Here is a 27,345-nt window from a genome sequence, read left to right as displayed (position 1 = left end):
GAAACTGGAAGCTGTTGTTTCTCATTCAAGAACAAAGTACCAGGCCTCAATGGACTTAATTCGAGTTTAAATGTTTGTTGGGCTATGAGCCAGTTTAAATTCATTTGCATTTCCTTTATTTCAGTCCGGTATGTTATTTGGACTATAGGATAACAAGTCAAGGACCTAGACCTTTAGTTTTATTTCTTCTCTCTACGTTGTTAGTTCGGGTAAGCCTGAGCCCATGTAAGGGTCGGCACACTAAGTACTTGGCAGGTGCTCTAGTCGTTCTTTATCCAGAATGTAATAGAAGCTTCTACATACAATTTTCTTCTTCCTTCTGAATTTCTAAAACATTTCATTTTATTTACCATCAATCCATTGGGTGTGTTACATTTTTGTACTTTGATTCTTCTCATCTTTCTATAGCCATGACCTTCACTGTTTTAGCATCCCACCATTTTCCCAAACACCCATAAAAGGACATCTATATTTTTTCAGAAATATTTTCCACCTCTCTCATCAGTTTCACAAATACCAATAAATACACACCTGAAAAAATTCTCAACGATTAAAAAAATATCAAGAAATTTTCATATCCAAACAAGACTTCGGGATTACAAATTTCAATCCACAAATCCCAAGTATAAATAAAGTAAATGTGCTTTCAGAGAGTAGGTTCATGCTGTAAATGAGAGACCATTACTACACTTGGACGAATCCAGAACCTAAATTGCTCATTACAGAAGGCTCAAAGATTTACATGGCATCCAACCACATGTAAAAAATACTTCGAAATCCAAATAAGCAGAAGCAGGGACAGCTTATTAGGCAACAAAATAAATCACTCACTTTTAGCACAGTTAAATTATTTTGTTCAAATCACTATAAGCATTTCATGAGTATAAATGCCTTCCACTGTAAGGAGAAAATATGGATAATCATCATTATTTTCAATTACACAACGCATACTTCTTTTACAGTAGCCTCTGTCCCGGTCACTGTACAATTAATGAATTGTTTTGAATCACTGACCTTTAGCTTCTATGAACTTTTCTTGGATTCTTTCATGAAGAAACTCCAGGCTAGCAGAGCAGCCCCAACTGCAGGCTCCACCTGGTGTAGATTTAAAGAGACAAAATCGTGATGCGGTTACAAATATTACCAATGAGTAATGATAGACACACGAAATATGACAAATATACATATCAGAGGTCTTAATTTCACTAGCATATGCTACTATGCCTACCAAAACAAAGAATGAGAAAAAAACACTCTCAATAGAAAACATTTTTACAATATGAATAATGATTTTGGTCGATTGGTTTCTCGGGTAGAATACTTGGGTTTTCTACCGTTCATGTAATTGACAAATTTCATTTGAAGGCACATGTTTTGAACGTTATTATGTCACCAATTGTCCCAAAAGTTTAAACTAATGGGAATGAATAATTTCAATCATTTGATTAATATCTCAAAACTCCTCACGTGGGCCAAACTCCTATAACGAGTGGGCCAAACACGTGCAACATGCAAAGGGACACTAAGCAGGGTTCAAGCTTATAACCATTGGTTTGATTTGATGTTAAATTATCAACAGTCCCAAAAGATTAAGATAATATAAGAAGGGGTGAAATTTATCATTTATTGGCTAAGGTTATTCATCAAATGATCTATATACATAAATAACGAAAAACAATCACCTTCCCCATCCCATGCATTCAATCTATATCACCGCACTATACATATAAGAAGCATGTTGAACACTGGAAAGACTAGGATTGGATTCAGTTTCAGAAGATTATTAGCTTCTTATGGTTTCTGTTTCTTCGGCTGACATTTGTAGCTAGGCAATAAGAAGTATTTTTGAACTGAAAAACAGAAGGTAATGTTTTCAGATAACTGCTACACAGATGAATGTGAAATATTCTCACCGTCGGCCTAATTGCCTGTACCCCAGGGTAGTCCTTCGAGATGTAGTTCATGACTTCCTTCCCTATATCCCATCTCTTATTTGCTTCAAGAACGCCACCAACCATTACAAGCGGAAAATAGTCTTTCCCATCTGCAGTATTTTTTACTCCATAAATAAATCAATTAGAACAACCCATTCAACAGAGATTTTGTGGGAAACACTCCATACTATCAGATTTTATTTGCCAAGTTTGTAATTAAATTTAGTTTTGATAAAACCACAAGAAATACTCCTATTGAGAATATTGAAAATGATGTCTCATAGCCATATGCATGGTTTGCAACCTTCTTGATACATTCCGTTAGAATGAGAAACAAACATGGACCAAAGCATTCGACATACATGATATAATAGCTTAGTACATAGAGACTCTTCCTACATTGTTGATATTTGATTACATGGTCCAATATCTTATATGATCAAGACTTCTACAAGTTGTCCATTCAAAGAGGGAATAAACCCAAGGGACAACTACAGGGTGATATACAAGAAGAATGTCTCAGATCAGAAACACAAGCTGAAAACAATCACATGCGTGAAAGGTTTAACAGACAATTGTTTACTCCCCTCCCAAAGCATTATACTAGACCTTTCTTTTTATATAAGTAATGTAATCTCGTTATAAGTGCAAAGGAGGTACATAGGAAGTATACAAGAGAATCCATATTTAATTGAAAAAGAAAACAGCAATTCTAGAAATCTGAAAAACTAATAAAAAGCTGAGTATCATGAGCTCCAATCCACGCATAAAGGGAGTGGAGGACAGTCTTTTTCAGTTCCACCATTGAAGCTTCCTTATCCTACCAGTCCATGCATTTTGCTCTGGCCAAATACACCATATCAAGCATAAAGGAGCCAACCTCTACACTACCAAAAAATTGCCAAACACTTGCTGTCCTCCCCCAGCTCACCTGGCATAACACAATCAACACCAAATCCCATACATAGCACACACCACAAATTTCTTGCAACTTCACAATAAAGAAGTAAATCAATGGTGTCTTCATTCATCTTACACATACAACACCAATAATTGATGGCGATGTTTTGCTTCCTCAGACTGTCCAGTTTCAAAATCTTACCCAAACTTGTGTCTCTTGGATAGGATCCAACATATTCTATCCACACCTCTATCTTACTCTGAAATTGTAAAGCATCTCAAAATGAAGAAGCCAGATCCACCTCCAATCTTGCAAGGGTTTAGTTGAAAGTGTATCCCAACGAGTATTGTTTTTGATAAGTAAGAAGTAATTGTATTGATAAAGATAGACATAACCCAAGTACATTGGAGGTATACGTAAGAGTACACCAAGTTAAGAACTAGAAACTGTTACAAGAAAATCTTGGAAGCTGAGACCATTTAACTCTAAAGCAATGGCCCACATAAACAAAGTCTTCCAAAAATAACTCATAAACTCCTCGGAGGATCTTTCATGATCCTCAAAAAGCCTATCATTTCTTTCTCTCCAAATACACCAGAAAATACAAATAGGAGCCATCTTCCACACCGTTGCAATCTGTGGTGTCCCTGAGAGCCCTCTTCAGCTAGCTAGTAATTCCACCACCTTTCCTGGCATTATCCATGCTAATCCCATTCTACTGAAAAAGTAATTCCAAATGTCCCTCGAAAATCACAAAGTAAGAGTAGGTGATCTACCGTTTCCCCACTATTTCTGCAAATACAACACCAGTCTATAATTATGAGTCCACGCCTTAGATTATCCATGGTTAGTATCTTTCCTAAAGTAGTTGTCCAAACAAAGAAAGCAGCCTTGGGAGGTGCTTTACTCCCCAACGAGTATTTTCATTCAGGATTTTCATATTCTCAGCAACCCAAGCATCCTCACAACGAACGATAAAAAACCCCATCATTTATGGGAGCATAAATACTCGACCAATTCACTAAATGAAATTTAAACTTAGCACCAACTCCCCCACATAAGAAGTCTATGAATCATTTCAAACCTATTAGCCACTCTTACTGGAATAGAGAACAAAGATAAGTAAGAGGTAGGCAGATTGGAAAGAGTGATTTCCATTTAAATCAAATGACCACCCTTAGACAAATAAAAAGCCTTTTCCAACCAGTGAACCTTTGCTCCATTTTCTCCAACAAGATAAAGACTTGTAAATTGCACCCAAAGGCAAAGAACAAAATTTATAGCCAAGAATACGGATCAAACTTTACTCATCACAAACAGGAACAATATCAGATTTCGCCAAAACAAACCTAAAACCACTTAAAACATAAGGAAAAGCAGCAACTGTTGCAGTTGTTTCAGCATTTGCTTCACAAAGAAGAAAAAAATCAGTGTAGGATTTTCATCCTTAGGCCCACCGAATAACAAGACAAGCCCCGGTCCACTGTAGGATTCATCATCCTACCTATCTCCTCCATAACAATTACACATAACAATGACAAAAGTGGAGATCCCATTGCCTCAAACCACGAGCTACAAAAAAATCAAGATGATGAACCATTAATAAGAACGGAAAACCACACTGTAGGAAGACGATATGATATCCAAACTGTACATTGTGATACCCCATATGATAAGGATAAGGGTAGGTTGTGTATGAGATCCCACATTATTTGGGAAGGAGAAGTTCTTGCTCTTTATAATGGTTTCAATGGGGCTCTAATTGTATCATTGACTAGTCCTTTTGGAGTATAGGCCAAGTGGTTTGGGCCTTTCATTGGGGCGTTATAAATGGTATCAGAGTCTATCCCAACCAAAAATGTGGGACTTGAGCCGTGCTATCTACGATGGACTGATCCGACGAGGACGTCAGGAATTTAAGGGGGGAGATTGTGATACCCCATATGATAAAGATAAAGATAGGTGGTGTATGAGATCCTACATTGCTTGGGAAGGAGAAGTTCTTGCACTTTATAATGGTTCCAATGGGGCTCCAATCGTATCATTGACTAATCCTTTTGGAGTTAGGCCAAATGGTTTGAACTTTCCATTGGGGCGTTACATACATGCCACCCCAAATCCACATCTCTTCACAAAAAATTTCAATCCACATGATCATAGGCTTTCTCCAAGTCCGATTTATGCAACAAATCACTTATGCCATCTCTAATCCAACTACCTAAACATTCATTAGCCATCAAAACCGAAATCAGACTTGTCTACCTTGAATGAAGGCATTATGGGAATTAGGAATAATCTTTCCAAAAACCAACTTAAGCATATGACCAATACCTCAGTAATATACTCATCCCACTATGCTAGGACGAAACTCCATGTATAAGGAGCAAGATATTGTATTAGGAGCAAGCTAATATGGTTGTGCTTGGTAGTGGACATCCATGGCTTGCACACTATAAATAAATGATAGAAAATTAGGGACACAATGATTTACGTGGCTCGGCACTAAGGCCTACGTCCATAGGTCTTGAATGCAAAATCCACTATAAATGGGGTTAAATACATGATCTCCCTCCTCTATAAGCTCTCTGTTATAGTGGTCTAAAATGGAGGATCTCACAGGTTAAGGATGACCCCCTTAGCTCTTCTTGTTTTGGAGAAGTCAGAACCCACTTTCGTTACCTCCTTCCTTCCCTCTTAAGCCCATTCCTCCACTTTATGTCTTGTCCTGCAGCTTTATGTCCCCTCCTTGCTTCATGCCTTCTCAAGTCAACTCCTGACAGGCCTCTTGTCTTATTCTCTCTTCTCTTCATTTGGTCATGGGCTTCAGTCCTCCATGGGTCCCTGGTGGGCTTATCATCTTCAATCATTTTATCCCCCAACAAAATGCATGCTCATATCTCAAAATGCCAAGAATGAGATATATGCATGGAGTGATGGAAGGGCATAGAAACAATTCTTTTGCTCCAAATATAAAAGTGTTAAATAAAGTCTTTTCACATATGATGAGCTATAGCTATTAGTTTCTTCTAACACGCACAACCATGGACCCTAAAGAAAACTTCTAAATTATGTCCAAGTCATGTTCTGCCTGCTTTGTTTTTTATGGGTCATGTTGTGTTTAGTTTCAATCTTATAGAATTAAGTTCATTCATAATAAGTGACGCATAGCAGTCTTGTAGATGGTTGAGGTATGCTAGAAAACAATTATTGACAAGACTAATTACTTGTAGAGGCCAATTCAAACAACAAATTACATTAACTGGTGAAGTACTGATACCACAAACATTCAACGGTAAAATAATTTAAGAGGTCAAGACGCGTGACTATATCATATGATTTTCTAAACACAGAAGCAAAAGAAAAGAAAAGATAGCTCTTTTATTTTCTGGTTTTAGTTGTATATTCCACACCTTCACCACACAAACCAAGTCTTTGAACAACAGCTTTCACGCTTGAAGCCAGCTCTTGGACTGAATCTAGCAAGATCGTATTTGCAACCTCATCACCTGCCTCCGCACAAGAAACAACAACTGGAACCAGTGCTGCAATGCGAGCCCAGGATGGATCTGCATAGGTCCACCTAAATTCCATTTGGGAGAAAAATATTGTGACCCAATATGCCATCCAATCATGTCCATGATATGCTTTCTATATCAATTTAAGACCTAATTTACAGTTTAAATAAGAAAAAACTAACCAAGCTCCTACATAATTTCCAAAGAATACCTTTAGCTAAGGACAACAAGATGGTATAGACAAAGCATACAACTTTAATACAAGAGTTGACCACCACAGATCGAAACTGAAATTTATGGTCAATAAGAAGAATGAAGGATAAAAGACTAGAAGGTTGACCAACATTTGTTCTCTCTCACAAAAGATCCAAAGATCATCTGCAAGAAAGCAAATTTTTTTTGCCTCTGCCATCTTCAAATCAAGAACATACCACAAAATTTAAAGAAGGACAATGTACAGTGGTATTTTCATCTTACTTCCAGGAGGCATTTTTTCTTCAATATATTATATTGATGATTAAATAAATGTTGGTTAGCCTGCAGAGAACCTTATGCAGATTTATCAAATAGAATGGATAACAAGCATTGTCACGTTTTATGCAACAGCAACTAATTTTCAGATTGGTACCCAATGAGTTCATCTGGAGAAACAAGGTCAAGCGTCTGTAAAATACAACTTGTAAGCATTGTATGTGGACCGCGACCATCATGAGCCCTTACGATGGCAGTTAATGCCTGCGCAGCTATTCCATATCCACTGCAAGGAAATTAAACCATCAATGAAAACTCTGAAAAAGGAATTTTTTTGATAACCCAAGCTGAGATAACCAAAATTGTGTGGGAAGATAATCCAAAGGAAATAGAAAGATAAATTCTTCCACAATGAGCACATCAAATAGAAATTTCTCAAAAATTTATAAAATTATTGGAAAAGAAAACATCCCTTTATGAGTTAAGTAATTTTCAGTCCAACTAGATACTTGAGTACAGCAGCTTATTTATAAAACATTTTTTATATTAAACAGAAGAAGAGCATAGCAATAGTAGGTAGTGAGATTGATTTGAAAAGCATGACTATACTAATATATTTGGAAGATCAGCTAATTCATGGGATGGCAAAGAAAGCATCATCACGATGCGAATAGAGTTTTTGGTCGCACAATAGCATGATCTGGTTTCGTACAAGAAACTCATCAATAATGAATATTATACATTGCTTAGGAGGGAGAAGTTCAAGCCCTTCATAATAAATTCCAAGGGACTTCAATTGTAATTTTGACTAGTCCTTTAGGAGCATGGGCCCAAATGTTGTGTGGGCCTTCATTGGGTCATTACAAATGGTTTCAGAATCAATCTTACCCAGAAGTATGACACTTGAGCCATGCCAACCTATAATGGACTTGGCCCAAGGAGGTTGTCGGGAAATTAAGGGGCAGATAGTAATACCCGGATTGTGCAATTGTATATGGGAAGGTAGTGGATGAGATTCGTTCAAAGCCCTTTATAACGAATTTCAAGGGACTCCAATTGTAACTTGGACCAGTCCTTTCAGAGCATGGGCCTAAATGTGGCTTGGGCCTTCCTTGGATCATTACATAACATTGCTGCCACAACCTATTATTTGGCATTCTTGTGGCAATCTTCATCCATGAAATAACTAAACACTTACCTTAACAAACTTTAACAACCGATTGACTACAAAACAAAATTAGTTTTTTTCATTCTTCTAGATAAGTACAGAACAGAACAAAGATGTCAATAAGAAATAAATCTGAGATAGAGCCTGAGTCTGCCTTATTATATGCCTTGCCAACCTTATCATGCAGGTATAGAGAGACTGCTTTAAACTATGAAACTTTTCAAAATGCTTAAATTTCATTCTAGCATTGGAAATACTCGTCTCTCTTGGAGTTATAGCCTCGGTCGGATGATCTCAGACGTTTCTTCTTCCATACTTATTTTTGGGCTTCTGTGATTGTCCTCAATGGGACTAGCTCCCATGATTTTCTTGTATCCATTTCTAGTTCCTAACGTGTAACTAGGTGTTATCCATGTATACTTTCCCTAGGTACTTGTGCTTTGCCCATTTAATTATAGATCATCTTGAGAGGGTTTGACAACTGGGGGGGGGGGGGGTGTGGAAGAAGAACATCGGCCACATAAACCTATATACCTTCCCCAATCACCTAAGATGGGACCTGCACCAGCAGCCCGAGCTTCACGACCATCTTCTGTGAATCCATAAGCAATGGTCCCTGTACCAGCAATTAAAACACAACCATGAAGCTTTCCCATAGTCCCACTTGCTAGAGCTGCAACGGCATCATTCTGAACATATAGTTGTACGCGGCTGGGAAATATATCACTGTTCACATCGGGAGAGAACATACTCAAAACAGAAGATATCGATAGAAACAAGTGTAATGGGGGAGGGGAAGCTATTTCTGGATGAAAAATATTAAATCCATAAATGATAGAGCAGCATAACACATAAATGATATACAGTGCAAGCACGGGTGGTGACGCAACCATGTTGAAAATGCAGCTCACTGGATGCCTTCAAACCCAAATGCTCATACCCCAACACTCTGCTCCCCATAACCACCAACATTTTGCGCCAACATTCACAAAGTTTACAAATCTCCTACACATTTTTTATGCAGCTTCTATTAAATAATATAAATATGATTTCCAGGCCACAATATTGATCCACTATCCTACTAATCAAAAAAAAAAATATCGATCCACTGTCCTCTCCCCTTTCTAAATCAAGTGTATATTGCATCCATTTTTCATCAAATGTTTTTCAAGAGTACAATTAGATTGTCTAAAATTGAAAGACCCAACATACAAAGTGCCCCACCACACTCTCCCTCATTCTTGACCAAAAATGAGGGAGCGACTGATTGCTACTAGAAAATTAGGATAATTGGATATTAGGGACAAAGATAGAAAACCATGAAAAGCTATGTACAGGACGTCCCAGATTTGATATAAAACACTAAATGCAAAGCCTTACGATTGATGTATAGTTGTTATGCAATTATTAGATATTAATGCAAAACAGAATCATCCATCAATTTCATGAACATTTGAGATATAACATAGAAAGGAAAGTTTTCTGTTCCTTTGCTGAAATAAGAGTTAGAATTTATCAGGAAACTATAAGAAATTCAAGCAGTCGCAATAGAAGGGATAGAATGAGCAGGCACTTTCTTTTCTATTTCGGAGTTGTGGAACATCGCGCTTAATAACCTGATTAAGCAACAATAGCTAATGGGATAACCAGCAAATGGAAAATGAAACAAATAAATGAATAAATAGAATATTACAAATTTCCATGCATTTCATGAACTATAAATATATGCTTTTATAGAGCACACCTAAGCCAATCTATAATTCTTTGCTGATCCGTGGGATGGTTAACTCCAGATACAGCTAGACAAACAGCTCGAACGGCAGTCCGATTTAAACCTGACTTTGCAAGTGCATCTGCCATAACTTGCTCCAAAGTTTCCCTTGCGGCAGTTTCTGTAGAGAGGAAAACATATTATCTGAAAATCCTAGCCATAGAATAACTCTATCTGCCACTTCATGTTTTATCAGAAATATTGTCCATTTTATGGTGCAGCTTTCTTTATTGATAAGTAAAATAATATATTAGCTTAGACAAAAAAATATAATATAATCTACTAAATGTCCTAAGGAGCTGATGTTCATGAAAGTCTATGAAAGTTACAAATCCGTAAGGACCTAAGGTACAAGTGCTTAAAATGTCCAAATTCAGAATATTATCAGTATATGGCCATTTAGGCCATAAAAGACAAGATAGATGCAAAAACCAGAAAAACAAAAAACAAAAAACTAATGATGAGTAATAAGTCATAATTATGAATTTTGCTATAAAGGCCCAACAAATTTTAAATCTACACAAGAGATTAAGAAATATTTGCTAATGTTAAACACCCAAAGTTCCAATGGGTCTGATTTAAATGGCACTTCCTCCTCATACGAATGGGATGCAGGATGAGAACATAGATTAAAATACGCTTCATACATGCATAATTTATAGGTAACAAAGTTTAAAAGCAAAAATACCCTAACCAAGGTTTTGCACCATAGGTGACGGAAAAAATTAGCACGGCATGAACCGATAATAAAAATGAATTTACTAAAACATCCATAAAATGGTGCATATATTAATGCCTACCACAGTTACACATCCATATTAAGGCATGCCATTAAAAGAGAAAGCAGAAAAATAATGAGTTAAAAGAGGTCTGATAGACTTTCATGCTGCTGAACAAGAGTAATGATTAGAGAAGCCCTCCAATGATAGTAGCCCAGTAGTGCTGTCTTGAAACAAGTGACATTGCTATGTCCTTGCCATATATTCATTCTCCCTCCCTCTCTCTCTTTCCTTCTCACTTTTTCCACTCTTTAATGAGTTATCTATCAGTTCAGGTTAAATACAGGCAGCTGAATATTTTTTTCCCACCCAAAACAAAAGCGAAGCACATTTCAGTAATGTTTGCTAAAAATAATAGTTAAACTAAAAAAAAAAAAAAGTGTCTAATGTCCAATTTTAAAGCATCACCAAGGTTTTCTTTTTCTTCTCTTTTGGGTGTTAGGTACATCCTTTTCTTTTCTCTTTTGTCTTCTTCTTTTCCTTTTACCTGCATTTTTCTTTTTCCATCACTGAGAAACTACAGAACTCCAAAGAATTCTCAACAGGAGACCATCAGCCAATTTAGAGGGACATTGGACAAACATGGGGTAACTAACACGACTCCAAGTAATTGACTTTCAAAAATTGGCTTCAAGAACCTGTCTTGTGTTCAGTGATAGAATCTTTCTGGAGTAAAATGATGTGTTCCATGATGGGCCTGAAGCAAGTCACAACAACGAAGGCAGATTTTTTACAAGTACAATAATTTTTACTAATCATCATGAAAGGAAACAAAGACAAGATCGAGGTAGAGTGGATTATACTTCAAATGCACCTAATGAGAGGAACAAAAGAGATCACAATATATACTTCAGATACATCTAATGAAAGAAAGAAAAGAGAAGAAGAAAATCCTATAAGCTAAAGCTAGGAAGGTAGGTGGGTTGCCATCCAATGGTCAAGTAAATTGAAAAGTAAATCCTTTGTGGCAAAGGGTGTAACACTACTAAGAACAGTGTATCAAAGACAGCAGTTTCAAGACTCTAATCAGACTCGCCTATCCCTCTAACATGTCTAACGGCATCCCTCTCATTTCCACACCACCATCTGCTTGCTCCACTTATATTCATGCAAGCACCAACTCCTAAGGCATCAGGACGAACTGCTCCACCTCCAGGTTCTCCTTGCATCTACATGCACATGCACCCATCAAACATTCTGGAATTGATATATGTGATAGTTGTGGCCCATCAGCCCTTTGACTGCATAATTGATATAGGATTAACCACCCCCCTTCCCCCCCCCCAAAAAAAAAAATAAAAAAAAATAAAAACAACCAAAACCATTTGTCTCAACAAAGAAGGAATCAAGCCTCCACCAATGAAAAACTGCTCTGCACGTACTCTGAGAAAACAGAAGAATATCCCTCCAGCTCGGCATAGTTTGTTAGGATCATTTCCTTTTTGTCTTTTTGTACAGATAGCTTTTATTCTAGAACAATGTAGAATAGGTGTAGGTTGGTTATTCTTTCTATTTTTTGATTGGCTGAAAGGGTATTGCTCGAAGGATATATGTACTGAGGATGTGTCAGATTCGACTACTAAATGAGAATCATAATTTTTCTCTCCAATCCTTCTTCATTTCCTTTCATTCTTTATCTTTAACAATTTGTAAGAAGTTACAATACTTCGATACTGTGGATCTTCTCAATGGGAGCAGCTACGAAGCCCAATTCCTCCTCATTAAACTTGAGCCCAGCAGCATCTCCGTTGCCTATAGAAGATGAGAGTTTCTTTAAAATGCATTTCGGATCGAGGTTGGTGCCGTAGCTTCCGAATGACTATCATAATACTAACACTAGGTTCAAAAGAACTACAATATCGTCCCAGAATTTCTTTTCTTTTCTTTTTTTCGGGGGAAGGGGGGTTAAATTCTTTTCTTAACAAACTAAGCCCAACAGCAGAAGACCTCAAAACATAAATGAAGAAGAAAAATTGAAAAACACGTTAATTCACTTCAAATTCCAGATAAAAAAAAAAATAAAGAAAAAACGTGGTAAAGAAAATGAAAAATAAGATTACCGCCTACACTGTTGTGGTTGGAGCAGCCGGCAACAGCGCGAGCGAGGACGGGGAGAGGGTCAGGAAAATGAGAGTGTGAACAGGGAATGACGGGCATACATACGCACACGGTCGAGGTCGTGCCGCCGTCCAATCCAAGCACGACATCTACCCCGCACTGATTGGCTGCCACCGCTGGCAATTCGTGCTCGAAGTCCCAGATTTCCCCATTCCTATGCCTCTTCATCACCCGCACTTACTCTCAGTGGCACCCCTTTTGTGTCTGATTTGGTTTCAAAAGAGCAAGAGACAAGGACCGAAGAAGAAATGGACAACAAGGACAGAACAGAACACGACCGTGGAGGAGTCAGAATTTTGGGTAACAATAAGGTCCCTGGCAGAGACAGATACAGGTAGAGAGAGCAGGCGTTACTGTTTGCGCCAAGGAAAATACAAACACGCGAGGGTGGGATTCGGACGGCAAATGTGCCAAACGCTACTGACGAACTCCACTATTTTTGAATGTATATTTTTCTCTTTTTTAAATCTCAGTTACCTTCTTCTCAAACAAACGAAAATGCAAGTTGGTGGACTCTCTTTTAAAACTGAGTTATCTCATAATTTTGTGAACGGTAATAATTGGGATCTGAATGAAGATGTTTTTATTTAATTTTGAAAAATAAGATAAAAAAAATTGAATATAATATAATAAAATTAAAAAATTATTTGAATATAATTTTTAATATTAATTTATTATGAAGTTTATAAAAGTTGTATTGATTTGTGTATGTAAAAATTGAATATTAATTTTTACGTTTGGATAATAATTAAGTAATGATTAGATGAAAAAGTTAAAATTAAAAATTAAAAGTATTTTATATTTAAGTGATATTAAAGAATAAAATTACTAAAAGTTTTGAAAATGATGAGAATTCTAATAATGTCCAAACATGCCCAAACGAAAATGCAAGTTGGTGGACTCTCTTTTAATTCTCAGTTATCTCATAATTTTGTGAATGGTAATAATTGGGATTCGAATGAAGATGTTTTTATTGGATTTTGAAAAATAAGATAGAAAAGATTGAATAAAATATAATAAAATTAAAAAATTATTTGAATATAATTTTTAATATTAATTTTATTATGAAGTTTATAAAAATTGTATTGATTTGTTTGTGTAAAAATTATATTAATTTTTTCGTTTGGATAATAATTAGATAATGATTAGATGAAAAAGTTAAAATTAAAAATTAAAAAGTGTTTTATATTTGAATGATATTAAAGAATAAAATTATTAGAAGTTTTGTAAATGATGAGAATTCTAATAATGTCCAAACATGCCCTTATTCTCTTACAAAATTACCGTGCTCTTTGTTTACTATGTTTTATTTTGATGTTTTCAAGTTGTATGTAGGCTCTTACCCACCTTAGGTCCCCTTATTATGATACGAGTTTATTTTCAATTTGGAACACTGTAAACCAACCTCTTACGATTTCTAACAAGGACATCCTTTCTGAATTGAAAGGGTTGATTGATAACCTTTATGCATGTTTATATAACAAAAAAAAAAAAAATAGTGATTTTTTGGAAGAATAATACTATATATAGTTGTAGAGTATACAAGTATTTTGCAGTCGTTTTGAAAAAGAGTATAGTCTATTATTAAAAAATTAATTTTTTTTTTCATGTAAGTCTTATATTTATTTATTTTTTTTTTAAATAATTGTGCGACGCTTGTTTATTCACGATTACAATTATCATTTCTTTTTTAGAATGTATAATATATTTCTTTGTCAAAACAGTGCAGATAAATGAAGTATGTGGAGGAAGGGCATTCAAAGTGCAAGCTTATTGTTAGATGCTAGATGGCTGGCAGGATGCAAATGCTATTTCCAGCCACAGCTTAATTGGGGAAAGGAAAGAATGAATTTCAGTTTTCATGCGCAAAACTGGTGTCTACAGTTGAATTGACGGGGGAGCTAATATTAGCGTGTTTTATGATTTGAATTGGGAAAGATGAGATTAGTTGAAATGAAAGTTGAAAAATAAATAAATATTGTTAGAATATTATTTTTTAATATATTATTATTTTGAAATTTGAAAAAGAAAAAAATCTATTTATCAATATTTTTTCTATTATCTTATGATGTGATATTAGATAATAGATTCACAAATAAAATATAATAAATAATTTTCAATCATCTAATGTCACATCATGGGATGATGAGAGAATGATGAGAATTAAGATGATAAGTAACATTACTCTTAAAAAAATTAAATTGTTTATTATATTTTATGTGAAATTTTATAAAAATTATAATGATAAAGTAAGTTGAGAGCCTTTCTCAATCCAAACGGATCTTGCTATGGGATCTCATTCCCTTGTATCTCTTAAAGAATTGAAGTGACTGCATGTGTTACTTTTTTCCAGTGACTGCATGTGTTAAGAATTGAAGTTAGATTTTAAAGAAACATATACTGCCCTTCATTCTTATAATATAATCTCTTTTTTATATTTTGGATCAATTTCAATTTTGGTTTGACTAATAATTAGGGTTAATCTCATATAATTATATGATATTATATATGGAAGATATTACAAATATAAAAATATATGAAGATATCAGTGGTAGTTAGATAAAATATTTGAAATGAATAAAAATATATTAAAAAAAGATTTAAATAATATAGAGAAAATAAATAAATAAATTGTTGTATGATATATTGTAAAACTCAATATGTAAAATAAAAAAAGTAAGTCAAAGGCCAAGTGAGAGCCTCATTGGCATGATATATTTAAAAAATAGGATAAGAAAACTATTGAGAGTGCTCTAAGGACCTTACACACAGCCACCTATAGAAATACAAGAACTTATGTGAAGTATACAATTATTTCCAAAAACACTAATGCTAATGCACTCAAATTATCTCTTTCAGTTTCCTCCGTAGTCAATCTCCAGAGCTAGTTTGCCATGTCTTCCCCAATCACCCCAACCGTGATGCTCCGTTGAAGTTTGCACTACAAAATTTTATCTTTATCTATGCCCACTCACTCACGAGGGTGGTTATAGAAAGATTTTGTGTTGAATCTAGTTGGGGACGCGTTTCGTATTCCTGCTCACGACTTCCAATAACCTGTAACAAGAAGATGAGTGGGGCTCGGTGTGGTGGGCGATACATCTGATGCCTAAATCAGAATGATGCAGAGAGAGAGAGAGAGAGCCTTAATTTTGAGGTGATAGTTCAGAAGTTACCTTAGGCGTGTTCTTTGACCTCTATTTATATGGACTGTGTGTGTGATGAGAATGGCTTGCCTCGTGACTTGATATTCTCTAATCCTTGCTAGATTGCAAATTGTTAGGGTTTCAAAACGACTGTTATGCCAAAGGGCAGTCAATACATTGGGTGAATGTTATGAGCAGATATCACACCTGGGATTTCTTGTTTGAATTCCACACTGGCGCATTTCAGGCAGTTGGACCTTTGGTTCATACTGAAATGAGATACATTCTAGAGTTAAAATATCTTACTCAATCTTCCTAATTACAAAACTTACTAACTTAGGGCCAATTTTGCAAAGTTAGTTATTACAAAACTTACTAACTTAGGGCCAATTTTGCAAAGTTACCCCTCAACTTATGGAAAATTACAAATTTGTCCCTAAAAATAAGGATTTTGCAAATAAATTCCAAAACTTTCCGATTTCATCCTAAATCCCAATATGAACTTAGAAATTTTTAAAACTAATCCCAACTATGCAAACTTTCTCTTGGTTAATTCATGTATAGGCTAAAATCTTGGGATTTGTTGCCACTTGGTCATTTAACACTCTAACATGCTTAAACCGAAAATAACAATACTAAAATCGCATCCTTAGTTCTAAAATCATGCTAAAACACTAAATCACACATTCCATAAAGACCTAGTCTCACTATATCAAAGAAAATCCCAAAACATCAAGATTAGGTCAAATCAAACCAACTCTTGATGTTCTTGGTCCAACACTTTCATATCAACTCTAATGACTCTAAAAGTTCATAAATAACACTTCTAGCATGTTCATCATTTAAACCTAAATGATCGCATACTTGACTAATCAACCAAAAATGACAAAACACAGCATAGAACAATCTGTTTGCATAGAAACTTAGAAACCGACATGCATGCTTTTGGACTTGAAAAAAAGTGACTAGATCCTTGATTTTCATGAGATAACTCTTGAAAGAATACAACCATATACCTCACATTCAAGTTCTAGTTAGATCTAAGCATAAAATCTAGCATGTCATAGAAAAAATTCATCAATACAATCTATCAAATCTGAGAGCCTCTAGATTGAGCTTAAAACAAACTTTTGCATGTTCATCATCTTTCTAACAAATATCTAAATCATAACTCTTTAAAAATATATTCTAAATTCATAGACCAAAGCCTCAAGAACAACATCTATAACATCAAAGGCATAAAACCAAGATCCTAGAGCTAAAATCACAAACTAAGCCAAACAAAAATTTGTTTTGAACCAATCGATTTTCTACCTCTATTAAATCATGCAAAATGCTTTTATAGAAATCCTAACATGCTTGACTCATACCATAAACATTCATATAATCATATTAACACTTCATCATAGCAAGATATACCCAATATTTCACCAAAAGTTTCATAAGACTTTCAAAGCTCATCATAAATACTAAAACTGTCAAATCTGAACCTTTCCACCAATAACACTAACTTTCATCCATCCGAATTTCAAGAAAATTTCACCAACACACACCCACGTAAATTAGACTTAATTCTAGATAAAGGGAAAGATGGTAGAGCTCAAGAAAATACTTACAAAAGGTTGGAACACAAGGAGAAAAAATTGTCCAATTCTGGTCTCTCTAGCTGTGACGACCAAGACTTTCTAGGCCTTTGTGTAAATTATTATTTTTAGAGCTCAAGAGAGTTTCGACCCTTGTAGGAAATTAGGGTTTTTGAAGCCCAATGAAATTAGGGCTCATGCCCAACTTAAGGCTTATGCATGGTGTTTGACATCCAATGAGGTTATGTATAGGGCTTGATGAATCTAGATGGAAATAAGAGAAAAGAGGTGAGAAGGAGCTAAGTTTTGGCTTACACGCCTATCATAGGAAAATTTGGCACCTTTTTGCCATGTGTCACGCATGCACGAAGATCTTTGCTTGTGGAAGGAAGCTTTTGACACATGTCACTATGGGGTAGGAAACTAGAAGGAAATGATTAGGAATATGGGAAAGTGGAACTAAGAAAGGCCAAAGGTCATGGACGACAACAATAGGGGAGCAAAAAGGTTACTTTTTGCCAAGTGTCTTCCATGCATGAAGGTAGGCAAAAAGGTTTTCTTGGGAAGGAGCAAGATCAAGCTTGGAGGGAGGCTACACGCCCAAGGCTTCTAGAAGGATGTTTTGTGTAGGAAATCCCTTGAAGTGGATGGCTAGGGCAAGGGTCTTTGTGCCAAAAAGGACCAATCACTTGTTTGTCCAAAAGTGTGGTGAAAAGTAAATCTTCTAGGGTTTCGGTAGCCCATGTAATGCGCACACCATTGTAAGAGATGGATGGAAATTTGAGTTTAGTAAAAGACATTTTAGCCATAAGATACATTGAATCAAGATAAGAAAAGAGAGGGCAAAAGAGGAAGTGAGGTTCGGTTGGGGAAAGGAGGACGCCTCATGCTAGAAGATATTTTAGGGTTTCCAACTTGAGCTAATGATGAGCTAGAGGAAGAAGGTAGTAGGGCTACACGCCACTTAGCAATCATGCATGAGCTTGCTTCATCTAAGAAAGCCCTTAAGTGTCTATAAAATGGGAAGAGCCGAAAACCCTAAGACCCTTTTGGCCATCTTTGTGTTTTGCTCTTGTAAGTTTCGGTCACCCCCTTTTCTTCTAAGTATCCATCAGTTTCTCACCATCCAAACAACCCATTGAGACTAAGCAAAGTGAAGGGACACTTGCAAGAAGAAGACCTAGAAGGTATGAAACCAACTTCTCTTTTGTTACCCACACACACGCACGACTTCAAGAAGAGAGGTCTCGGTTTTGAGTCAAGTTCATCTAGAACTTATGCTCTCACACACGCACACTTGAACTAGAAGAAGAAAGTTCATGTTTGAGGAAAATGGGTCATGGCACTAGTAAGTAGTAGCTAGGGTTTGTATTGAAGGCAAGTTTTGGATTTTAAAGAGGGAAGGGTTCGAAAACTTGGATTTTCTTGGAAAGAAAAAGGTGTAAGAAATACTATACATGAAAACTTGGTTAGGGTTTTTCTTGAGCAAGGATTCTAACTAGTATTTTATATGATTTTTCAGCTTGCTATTATTAAAAATACATTTCGGATTTTTGAAAGTATACCTCTAACTTGTACTTGGGATATTTTATGCATATGGTTTGTGAACTTGTTGGTTGATTCCATTTTTGTATGATTGTTTGGAACTTGATGTTCTTCCATGTGTTATGAACTTCTTTGTTATGATTATTTTAAAGCATGATGGAAATGGTTTAAGGGAGATGCATATGATATGAAAAAGGGAGTAAGAATGCCATGTTAGGGTTCAGTTTCTACTATGTTTGTCTATGCATGAATGGTTGTCACCCAAATGTTTTAGTATGGGACTAAACTCAAGAAAATATTTTCCATAACCACAAGGAAAGGTTTCGGCCACCTATGAGAAATTCTTTATTAATTTTTATTCAATACATTAGAAGATTTCAAGTTCATGATAATTGATTTTAATGCATGTCTACTAAGATAAGAGGTTTCGACTAACCCCTTGAATGAAAGCATGATCATTAGAGTCTAAAGATTGAGGTGTGACGAATGATGTTTGGTTACGTTAGGGTCCTATGTGTTTCGGCCCTTGCATGATGAAGATTGAAATGTATGTCTTTGATTGGTTCGTATGTCTTGAATTGTTATAAGAGAACATATTCCATGTTCTAATATTTTCAAGCTATAACGGAATATGCATTGCATGTATGGATGATTTACTTTATAATGAACAATTCGGCATTCATGGTTATGATGAAGCATTGTGGTATTTCATGTGTCTCATGAAAGTTCTATGGTCCATTGTCATGTCACATGCATTGAGATTGTGAAAACCCTTTTTGAAAGGAAAATAATCTTTTTAAAAAGTAAAATTTTTATCACGACCCCAAATGCTGGGACGGAGGAATGTCCTAGTAGAACTCATATGTCCTCTCAAGAGTATTTAAAATTGAGAGATACCCCTGGATTGATAAAGTACTGTTGGCAAATCTCGAATGGTACCTAAAAGAAAAAGATACTAGAGCGGAATTGCACCTAAAGCTAGTGGGTACACCTATAGTGTAGGTAAAATGCGAGCTACCGTATATGAAAGACAAGACGTAGTCACTTTAGTCAAAGTGGTCAATGATTGATGCGGTAACTAGCGGAGAACACACGGTGCATAGGGGAGTCATGAGGTATCCAATGTTATATTATAATACGATATATTATAAGTCAAGAAAAGTTACGGGCTGATAAGTATGAAACTACGTTGAACTATAACTTACGTTGAAACTACGCTATCTATAAACTCGTTCTCAATACATTGGTAAATAATATAACATCATAAAAATCATAACGTGTACACCCACCAGCGTTAGGTGTCATAACATGTTGACTTCGCTCTGGTGTTCTTTAAAGAGAACCCATTCGAAGCCTGTTGACTGTTCTTCATCAACCTAAGGGTTACCACTCCATTATTAAACACTCCAGAGTGGACAGAGGAGTTCCACTAGGATAATTTCCCATCCTAGCCTTTGGGGTAATGATAAAATGATTTTCATGCAATATTTTAAAAAATATTTTTCATGAAATGTGCAAATGTAGTAAATTTCATGCAAAAAAAATGACTTTTATAAATGTAATATGTAAAAATGGTGAAAATGTCATATGTTATATAAGTATGCACTCAATGTGTCATATAACAAGATAAATTATGCCCAAAATGATAATTGAAGAATAAATGAAGTATTTATCATTAATTCATAAGAATTTTATCAAGGTGTAAGTTAGATGTCAACTTACAAACTTCAGGAGAAATTTGAAATTAGCATCGTAGTTGCGTAAATCGTGTGTATACTAAGTTAGAGTTAATACTCTTATGGATAGGTTCAAAATCAAAGGTTTCAAAAAATTTGGGTATTCACAAAAATACCCCTAGACTTTCAAAAATTGCTATTTAGGCCCTAAATTTTTACTAATTGCAAACAAACTCCTAATTTAACCAAATTTCATGGACTTCATATTTTTGGTATTAAAAAACCATCCATGCCCTTAGATTTTCAAAATTAAAATTGAAACTTGTCCAATTAGTCTCAACCAGTGGCATGCATCCTAGTTGATGCCTATGTGTATTTCAACTATTGATCCCTATGAATGCATGCATATGAGATTTTCTTTAATCATTAATGATCACTAACATCTTTAGGGACATTATGAAGTCTAATCCTTGAGTAATCAAATTTATCCCAACACTTAATCAAAGCTAAGAAATCTTTAATCACCAGTATGCTTAAAACCGATTCATGCTTGATGATCAAAACAAGATAGATTTAAAATCTATCATGACATGCTTCTAATCACAAATTTAACATTCCATAATCATGTTAGGATAATGATATATCATATAAAATCATGCTTAGGATATGCCATAGCTAAACTTCCAATTAAAAACATTCAATCATTCAAACCTTCCTTTAATTGACTCGGTTTTGCATTAAGCATCATAACCTTCTCAAAACTCAACCAAATTTCGTATCAACACTTGAAAAAAAAACTTGACATGCTAACTAAGATCAAAAGGAAGAAATCTTTCAAATTTTGTGACCTTCCAAGCACTCTAGACTACCTTACACAAGAACACTCAAGAACTCACAAAAACTCACTCGGTTTGCACTCTTTTGATCTCTAAGAGGGGAAAATGCTCTCGAGGCTCAAGATGATACTTGGAGCTGTAGTGTGGGTGAAATGAGAAGGGGAGGGAAGTATTTATAGGTGGCCAAGGGGTGAGGGACGTTGGCTTGGGTGCTTGGTGATTGGGTGAAGTAGGAGGTGCTCAAAACGGGAAAATTTTCAGATTTGCTAGCATGAGCTTAGGTCACATGTACAGAATGAAATAATGCCCTAAACCACCATTATTTCCTCTCTAAAATAGCTGCAAGGGTTCTATAGATGACTTCAGATCGTGGGGAATCATTTGGATGGCAGAAGATCCCTTAAACCACCCTTGAAAACAGGTGGATGAAGGTGGTTTTGTGGTGGCAGAAAATCAGTTTGGTTTTGGAGCTTTTTGGGCAGCAAAAATAAGTCAAAATCCTTCATGATGGCATGGGACTTCTTGGTGATTGGGTGGAGAAGGAGGTGGTGTGGGGTGGTGGTGCAAACCATAGCAGGAGGCGTGTTCAAAATTTATCCAAATGGTTCCTACACAAACTAGACCAAGGTGCACCTGGTTTGGTTATTTGAGCTGGTTGATGCAACCAATTTTGTGCAAGGCTCAAACTAAGTTTGGGAGGGTCTCATAAGGTGTTTAAGGACCATATTAACCTTGAGGATAAACAATACAAATGCTGGTCCCAAGGGCAAAACAGTCCAAGCATTACAAAGGGCAATGCACAAAATCGATTGAAGCATGGTTTGGGCTTGTTATGTCATTTTTCTTAATGACATGTGGAATGGTTTAGCTAAAGTATTTACATGGTATAATCATGGTTTAAGAGAGTACTAATTCAAGAAAATTTGAATTAAAAAGTTTAAGAAGAGATTAAGCACGATTAAACTTCAAAGCATAGCTTAAAGTGCACTAACTTCAAGTATGATGGTTAATGACCTTAGCCAATTTTCAAAACTTAATTTGGGTACTTTGAATGATTTGGGCTTAAGGAAACCAATTGTATGGTATATTGGGCCTTTGGTCTTTGAATGGTAAAATGAGTCCAAACATGTCTTTGGGCCATATGAGCTTGAAAAGGGCCAAGAGTCCAATCTACACCAAAAGCCTTATGCCTTCCTATACTTGGGCCAAGACTAGCCTAGATTTTCTAAGGGGTTGGTTCAAGGTTTTCTTGGGCTAGGCCCATGAATGCACTTGGGTGCTAAGAAGCCTCACCAAAATTACTAACGTACTTGCCTCTCTAATCCTTAGCTCATTAACACTAAGTACCAACATTAATGTTAATCCCACTATCAACTTTAATGAAAGTGATTAACCCAAAAATAAAAGTCTAATCTAGAGTACTTAAGGGTTAATCAAGAGTTAACTAAGCGGGGTGTTACATGGCATAACATGCAATAGTGAATAGTTCGTGACATGACATATATGTAATATATGGCATATGTAACATGACATACTTGCAACAGATATAACTACGTGATAGAATATATTATGTAACAGATAAGTATTTCGTGAGAACATACACATGTGTAACAGATAAATATGTAATGACGTGGCATGACATGACATATAAGATAACATACAACATAATTGTAGTTCCCTTACCCATCACAGATGCACAGTAAACTGTTAGTAAATTAAGAGCTAACTTACCTAGGTCTTCGTGTTTCTAAGCAAAAATTTAAGCGCGATTACGAAGAACTGAAAGTAGTAATTTGTAAAAGTTAGAACTTAATCACTAACAATTAGAAATGTGAAAAAGAGATGACTTAGAGTAAAATTATCATTTTACCCTTTACATGTAGAAAAATGACAATTTTACCTCTAACTTAAGGATTAGCATCCTAACTCTAAAAATCTCAAAAATTTACATTTCTTATGTAAATTTTATCCTAAACTCAAATATCAAGTTAGAAAATTTTAAAACAAAACACAACTATAGAAAACTCACTATAGCCGAAACATCCATAGGTAATTTCTCTTTATTTTTGTTACAATTTCTTCCAACTTCAAAACTCATGATTAAAACAAAGTTTTGCAACAACGATTTTCCTATCCTAATTTTAAAAATATACTTAAAACATCTTTTAATAAAAATCTAATAATCAACACCAAACTTTCTGTAAAAAGACCCAAACTTTCTAACAAAAAGGCAAACCATTGAATCACAAGTTTTGATCTTAATCAAAACATCTCCAAAAATTCAAAAAAATCAAATCATACAACAAACATATTCTTAACATCATCTTAAGATTAACCATGCTTTAAATCATCAAACAAAAGTTACCAAAAATCACAAAACAACATTTAGAGTTTTCAGTTATACACTTAGTCCAAAAACAAAAACTTTTCCTTAACTAGTTTTGATCAATCTCTTGATCTATGGCTTAAAACGATGAGATCTTCAAACTAAAATATCACATGGTTTAAAAAATTTGTCCTAAAGAATATCCAATCATCAAAATTAAAATCACACGGCTAAAAATCAATAAAACATGGATCTAACCCAAAACAACAAATTTTAGGTCTAACTGAAATCCTCTTCAATAGAAAAACTATATCTTTGAAACTAGTACTAAATATATTCAAAATAATATCATAATATGTATATAAGTGGCTTAGGATCATTAAATAAAAATATCAAATCCATTGGAGTAAGATTAAACCACGAAATATTCAAATTTTCTCAAAATATAAATTGTTTTTTCACTTTTAGTTTCTAAGTTTCTATACCTAAGAAAATATTTCATCAAAAGCTTTAGTCATATAACAAATCCTCAATTAAAATTCATAAACACATGTGAACAACACTCCATAAAATTTTCGGACCAAGATATGTCCTTTAACTCGGTCAAAAACTCCAAAATATAGCACACTCTCCAATTTAACTCCCAGAAGAACATTTCCATAGTTAAAACCACTTTTGACCAACATTCATGAATGAGTCATTGCAAGAAAATACTTAAAGAGGGTCAAAATGTGCCACGCAAAATGACTCAGAAAACTATCCGAGAGAGCTCTTTTGGATTTTTCTCTAAGAGCGGGGTGAAGAAGTGATGAAATGGAGTGAAGTGTGTCTTGCCAAACTTTAGACTTCTAGAGAGGGGAGGTATGGGCTTGAATGACCTTTGATTGGAGGTGCCTATGTCACATAATTTGAAAAATAGTGAGAGGCAAGGACTGCCTGTTGCTGCCTTTTAATATAGAGGGTGATGAGGTAGATTTCCCCTCTCACATCAAGGCACTATTGGGTGCAGCCAAGGGCAGTGGATGGCCTGCCTTGTCAGGGAGGAAACCTTTTCAAGAAGTTTTGCCAAAGTGGCCAAATTCGTGGGCCTTGGTGGGCCTCAACCAAGTGGACTTCAATTTGGGGCTTAGAGAGTATTTAGTTTGGGTTTGGGATGCTATTAAGCCCAAATCTAATTTTTCTTGACCCAATCAAAATTCCAAAGTTTAAAGGGTTGGATAATGATGTCATAACATTAATTTGAGAAATTAATAGCATGTGAAAGTGATTTAATAAAGTAATTAAACACAATGCTAGAAATTGGATAAAAAAAGGGCTTGTAGGCCAACTTTAGGGTTTGGAAAAACCATTTAGGGTTTCAGTTTTCAACCAAGCTTTTAAGGTTTCAATTGGATCCCAACCATTTAGGGTTTTACTAGGGCTAAACCCTATTTGGTTCGGCACAATTTGGTTGATCAGACGGAAAACATGGTTTTGCTTATATGGCATGATCTTACACATTGATTCCTTCACAAACCATCTCATTTTTTCTTTTTGTGCCAAGTGTCCAATACTATTTACCAAGTGTGGCTAAGTTCCTGCTAAGTGCCTAAATAAAACTTCTCTAACTTAATTTAGACATTTCGCACTGTGAGTTTGAAAACACTACACTACATGCTACTATAAAGGTTACTATTCATTCCAGGAAAGTGAAATATAAATTTTGCATTGTAAAATCCTAAATATTCATACAAAGTTAACTATGCAATTCGTTTTCAAACAAGCGTTTCGTCCAAAAACTGAAAATGGGATTATTGAGCCATAAAATCCTAAATAATCAACTGAGTCTAATGGCTCAGACCATAACTCAATTTGACTCTTCTAACTACATTTAATAAATAAAAATCACATTTTTGGCACCATAGTGAGTGATAACTCTGGCAATGCTGACAAACTTTAAAACCTACGCGATTGGTCGAATTGTGAAAACTTACAGTATTATCATGAGGTTCCTAAAACCTACGTTGTGATGGATTTCTTGCGGAGTCTTCAACTCATTTTAATTTATTTCATGTTTATAACCACCTAGGTGAGGATGATGAATACGAGCAGACATGCCAGGATTAAAAGGAGCAGAAGAAGCAGTCGTTTTAATTTCAGACTTCCTAAAATAAAATTTTCTTTTATGATAAAGATTTTATTCAGTTTATTCATTTTATTCATTTAAAATTTTTGGAAGATATTTAGGGCATGCTTGGATGTTGGAATGCACTTAGTTGAGCTGAATTTGGTTGGATTGGTAAGGGTTTATGATTTTATGTTTTTGAGTTAACGTTGTTTGTGGTTCTTTTACAGGAATGGTTTTCTTGCTAAGTATTTTAGTATGTCTTGTCTGATGTAGTTTTCTTTCGGTTAGAGGCTTTCAGTAATTTTGACACCTAGTGTAAGAACTTTCTTGCTTATCTTGTTACCCCAGGTGCCGGTTTGTAATCACGGTTTTCCTCTGCCACAAGTGAGGGTTTATTAATAAAATTTGGGACAGGGTCACTCATGGACAGGTGAACCTTGGCTCTTCTATATAAAAAAAATGGTTGAGAGTTTGCATCCGTAAATCACTCAGCTGAGTTTACACTGTTGCGATGTAACCCATCCCTGACATTGCAGAATTTCTAACTTCTCTGCTTTTTGCAAAATTAATTTCTTTCCGTTATAACTCCTCTGTCTCTCTCTCTCCCTCTCTCTTTCCCATCCTCCTTCTTCCCCAACCCGTTTGTAACCAAGCCCAAAATTTCATTTCCGTCACCATGCCATCTTGAATGCTAACAGAGGCATCTTCTCCATACCCATTGAAATTGGCATCACAATCGGTACCCAATTAAACCACTCTTCGCAATTAGAGCCAATTTCTAACTCCGATCATCCCCCACAGTCGAGAGCTTCAATTTGAGGATACTATCTGTTACAGCTGGTGTTCTGTGTCAATGAAAACACTTCCCACCGTCAACCCCTCCAACGTCTGCAACCCTTGTGCTCCAATAGTGCCTAAAGTTTTTACAGAGTAATTGTCGTCTGAACTGCTGCAGCCCTCTGGCTTTTGCAATCGACGTGCTAAATAAACAGTAGGTATCTAAGTAAGTCTAATTTGGTCAAACTGATCTCTGCCCATCTGCATGCAACTTTATTTCCAATCTCTCAACTCATAAGTGCTATGGTAAACCTGCATCTCCTCTATAGATCTATATTGTGGTGCCCTCATTTGTTTCTTTTGTATTGAATATTCTATATAATTCCACCATGATAAATCAAGATGCCCCACCAGCATCTTACTATGGAAGCAGAGCTCCTCCACAGTTAAGCTTCACGACCGAAGGCTTAACATTAAGAGATCACCAATCACAACTCTGAGGACTCGCTCTTACTAGGTAAGCAACGATCTCAACTTCTTGTTCTCATTTCACCATACATGCATTTCATAAGAATTTTGTCGAATATGTGGAGTGCATTTTGAGTCACTACCCCTTTTTTTAATTGCTGATCAAATTTTGAGTTGTTAACTATGTAAAGTGTGTTGGCTTGTGTTTAATGAAAGTGCTCTTA

At 35.5% G+C, this 27,345-nt stretch overlaps 1 protein-coding gene across 2 annotated transcripts; it reads right to left on the bottom strand.

Moving 5' to 3' along the window:
- Window positions 1-806: 806 nt before the first annotated feature.
- LOC118343834 (N-acetyl-D-glucosamine kinase-like) lies at window positions 807-13,095 on the bottom strand. 2 transcript variants are annotated; one of them, XM_035682903.1, is made up of 7 exons: window positions 12,600-13,094; window positions 9,734-9,881; window positions 8,524-8,715; window positions 6,979-7,107; window positions 6,246-6,415; window positions 1,914-2,044; window positions 807-1,095 (listed from the first exon to the last, which is right to left on the bottom strand). In XM_035682903.1, exons 1-7 carry the CDS (start codon window positions 12,823-12,825, stop codon window positions 1,024-1,026), a joined length of 1,068 nt encoding a protein of 355 aa, XP_035538796.1. In that variant the 5' UTR covers window positions 12,826-13,094; the 3' UTR covers window positions 807-1,023. The 2 variants fall into 2 exon arrangements, with proteins under 2 accessions (XP_035538796.1, XP_035538799.1); XM_035682906.1 differs by lacking the exon at window positions 8,524-8,715 and having other exon boundaries at window positions 12,600-13,095.
- Window positions 13,096-27,345: the final 14,250 nt, after the last annotated feature.

The sequence above is a fragment of the Juglans regia genome, chromosome 1 (assembly GCF_001411555.2).
Source record: "Juglans regia cultivar Chandler chromosome 1, Walnut 2.0, whole genome shotgun sequence".
Classification (NCBI taxonomy): Eukaryota; Viridiplantae; Streptophyta; class Magnoliopsida; order Fagales; family Juglandaceae; genus Juglans; species Juglans regia.
This window is presented reverse-complemented; position numbering and strand designations above follow the sequence as displayed.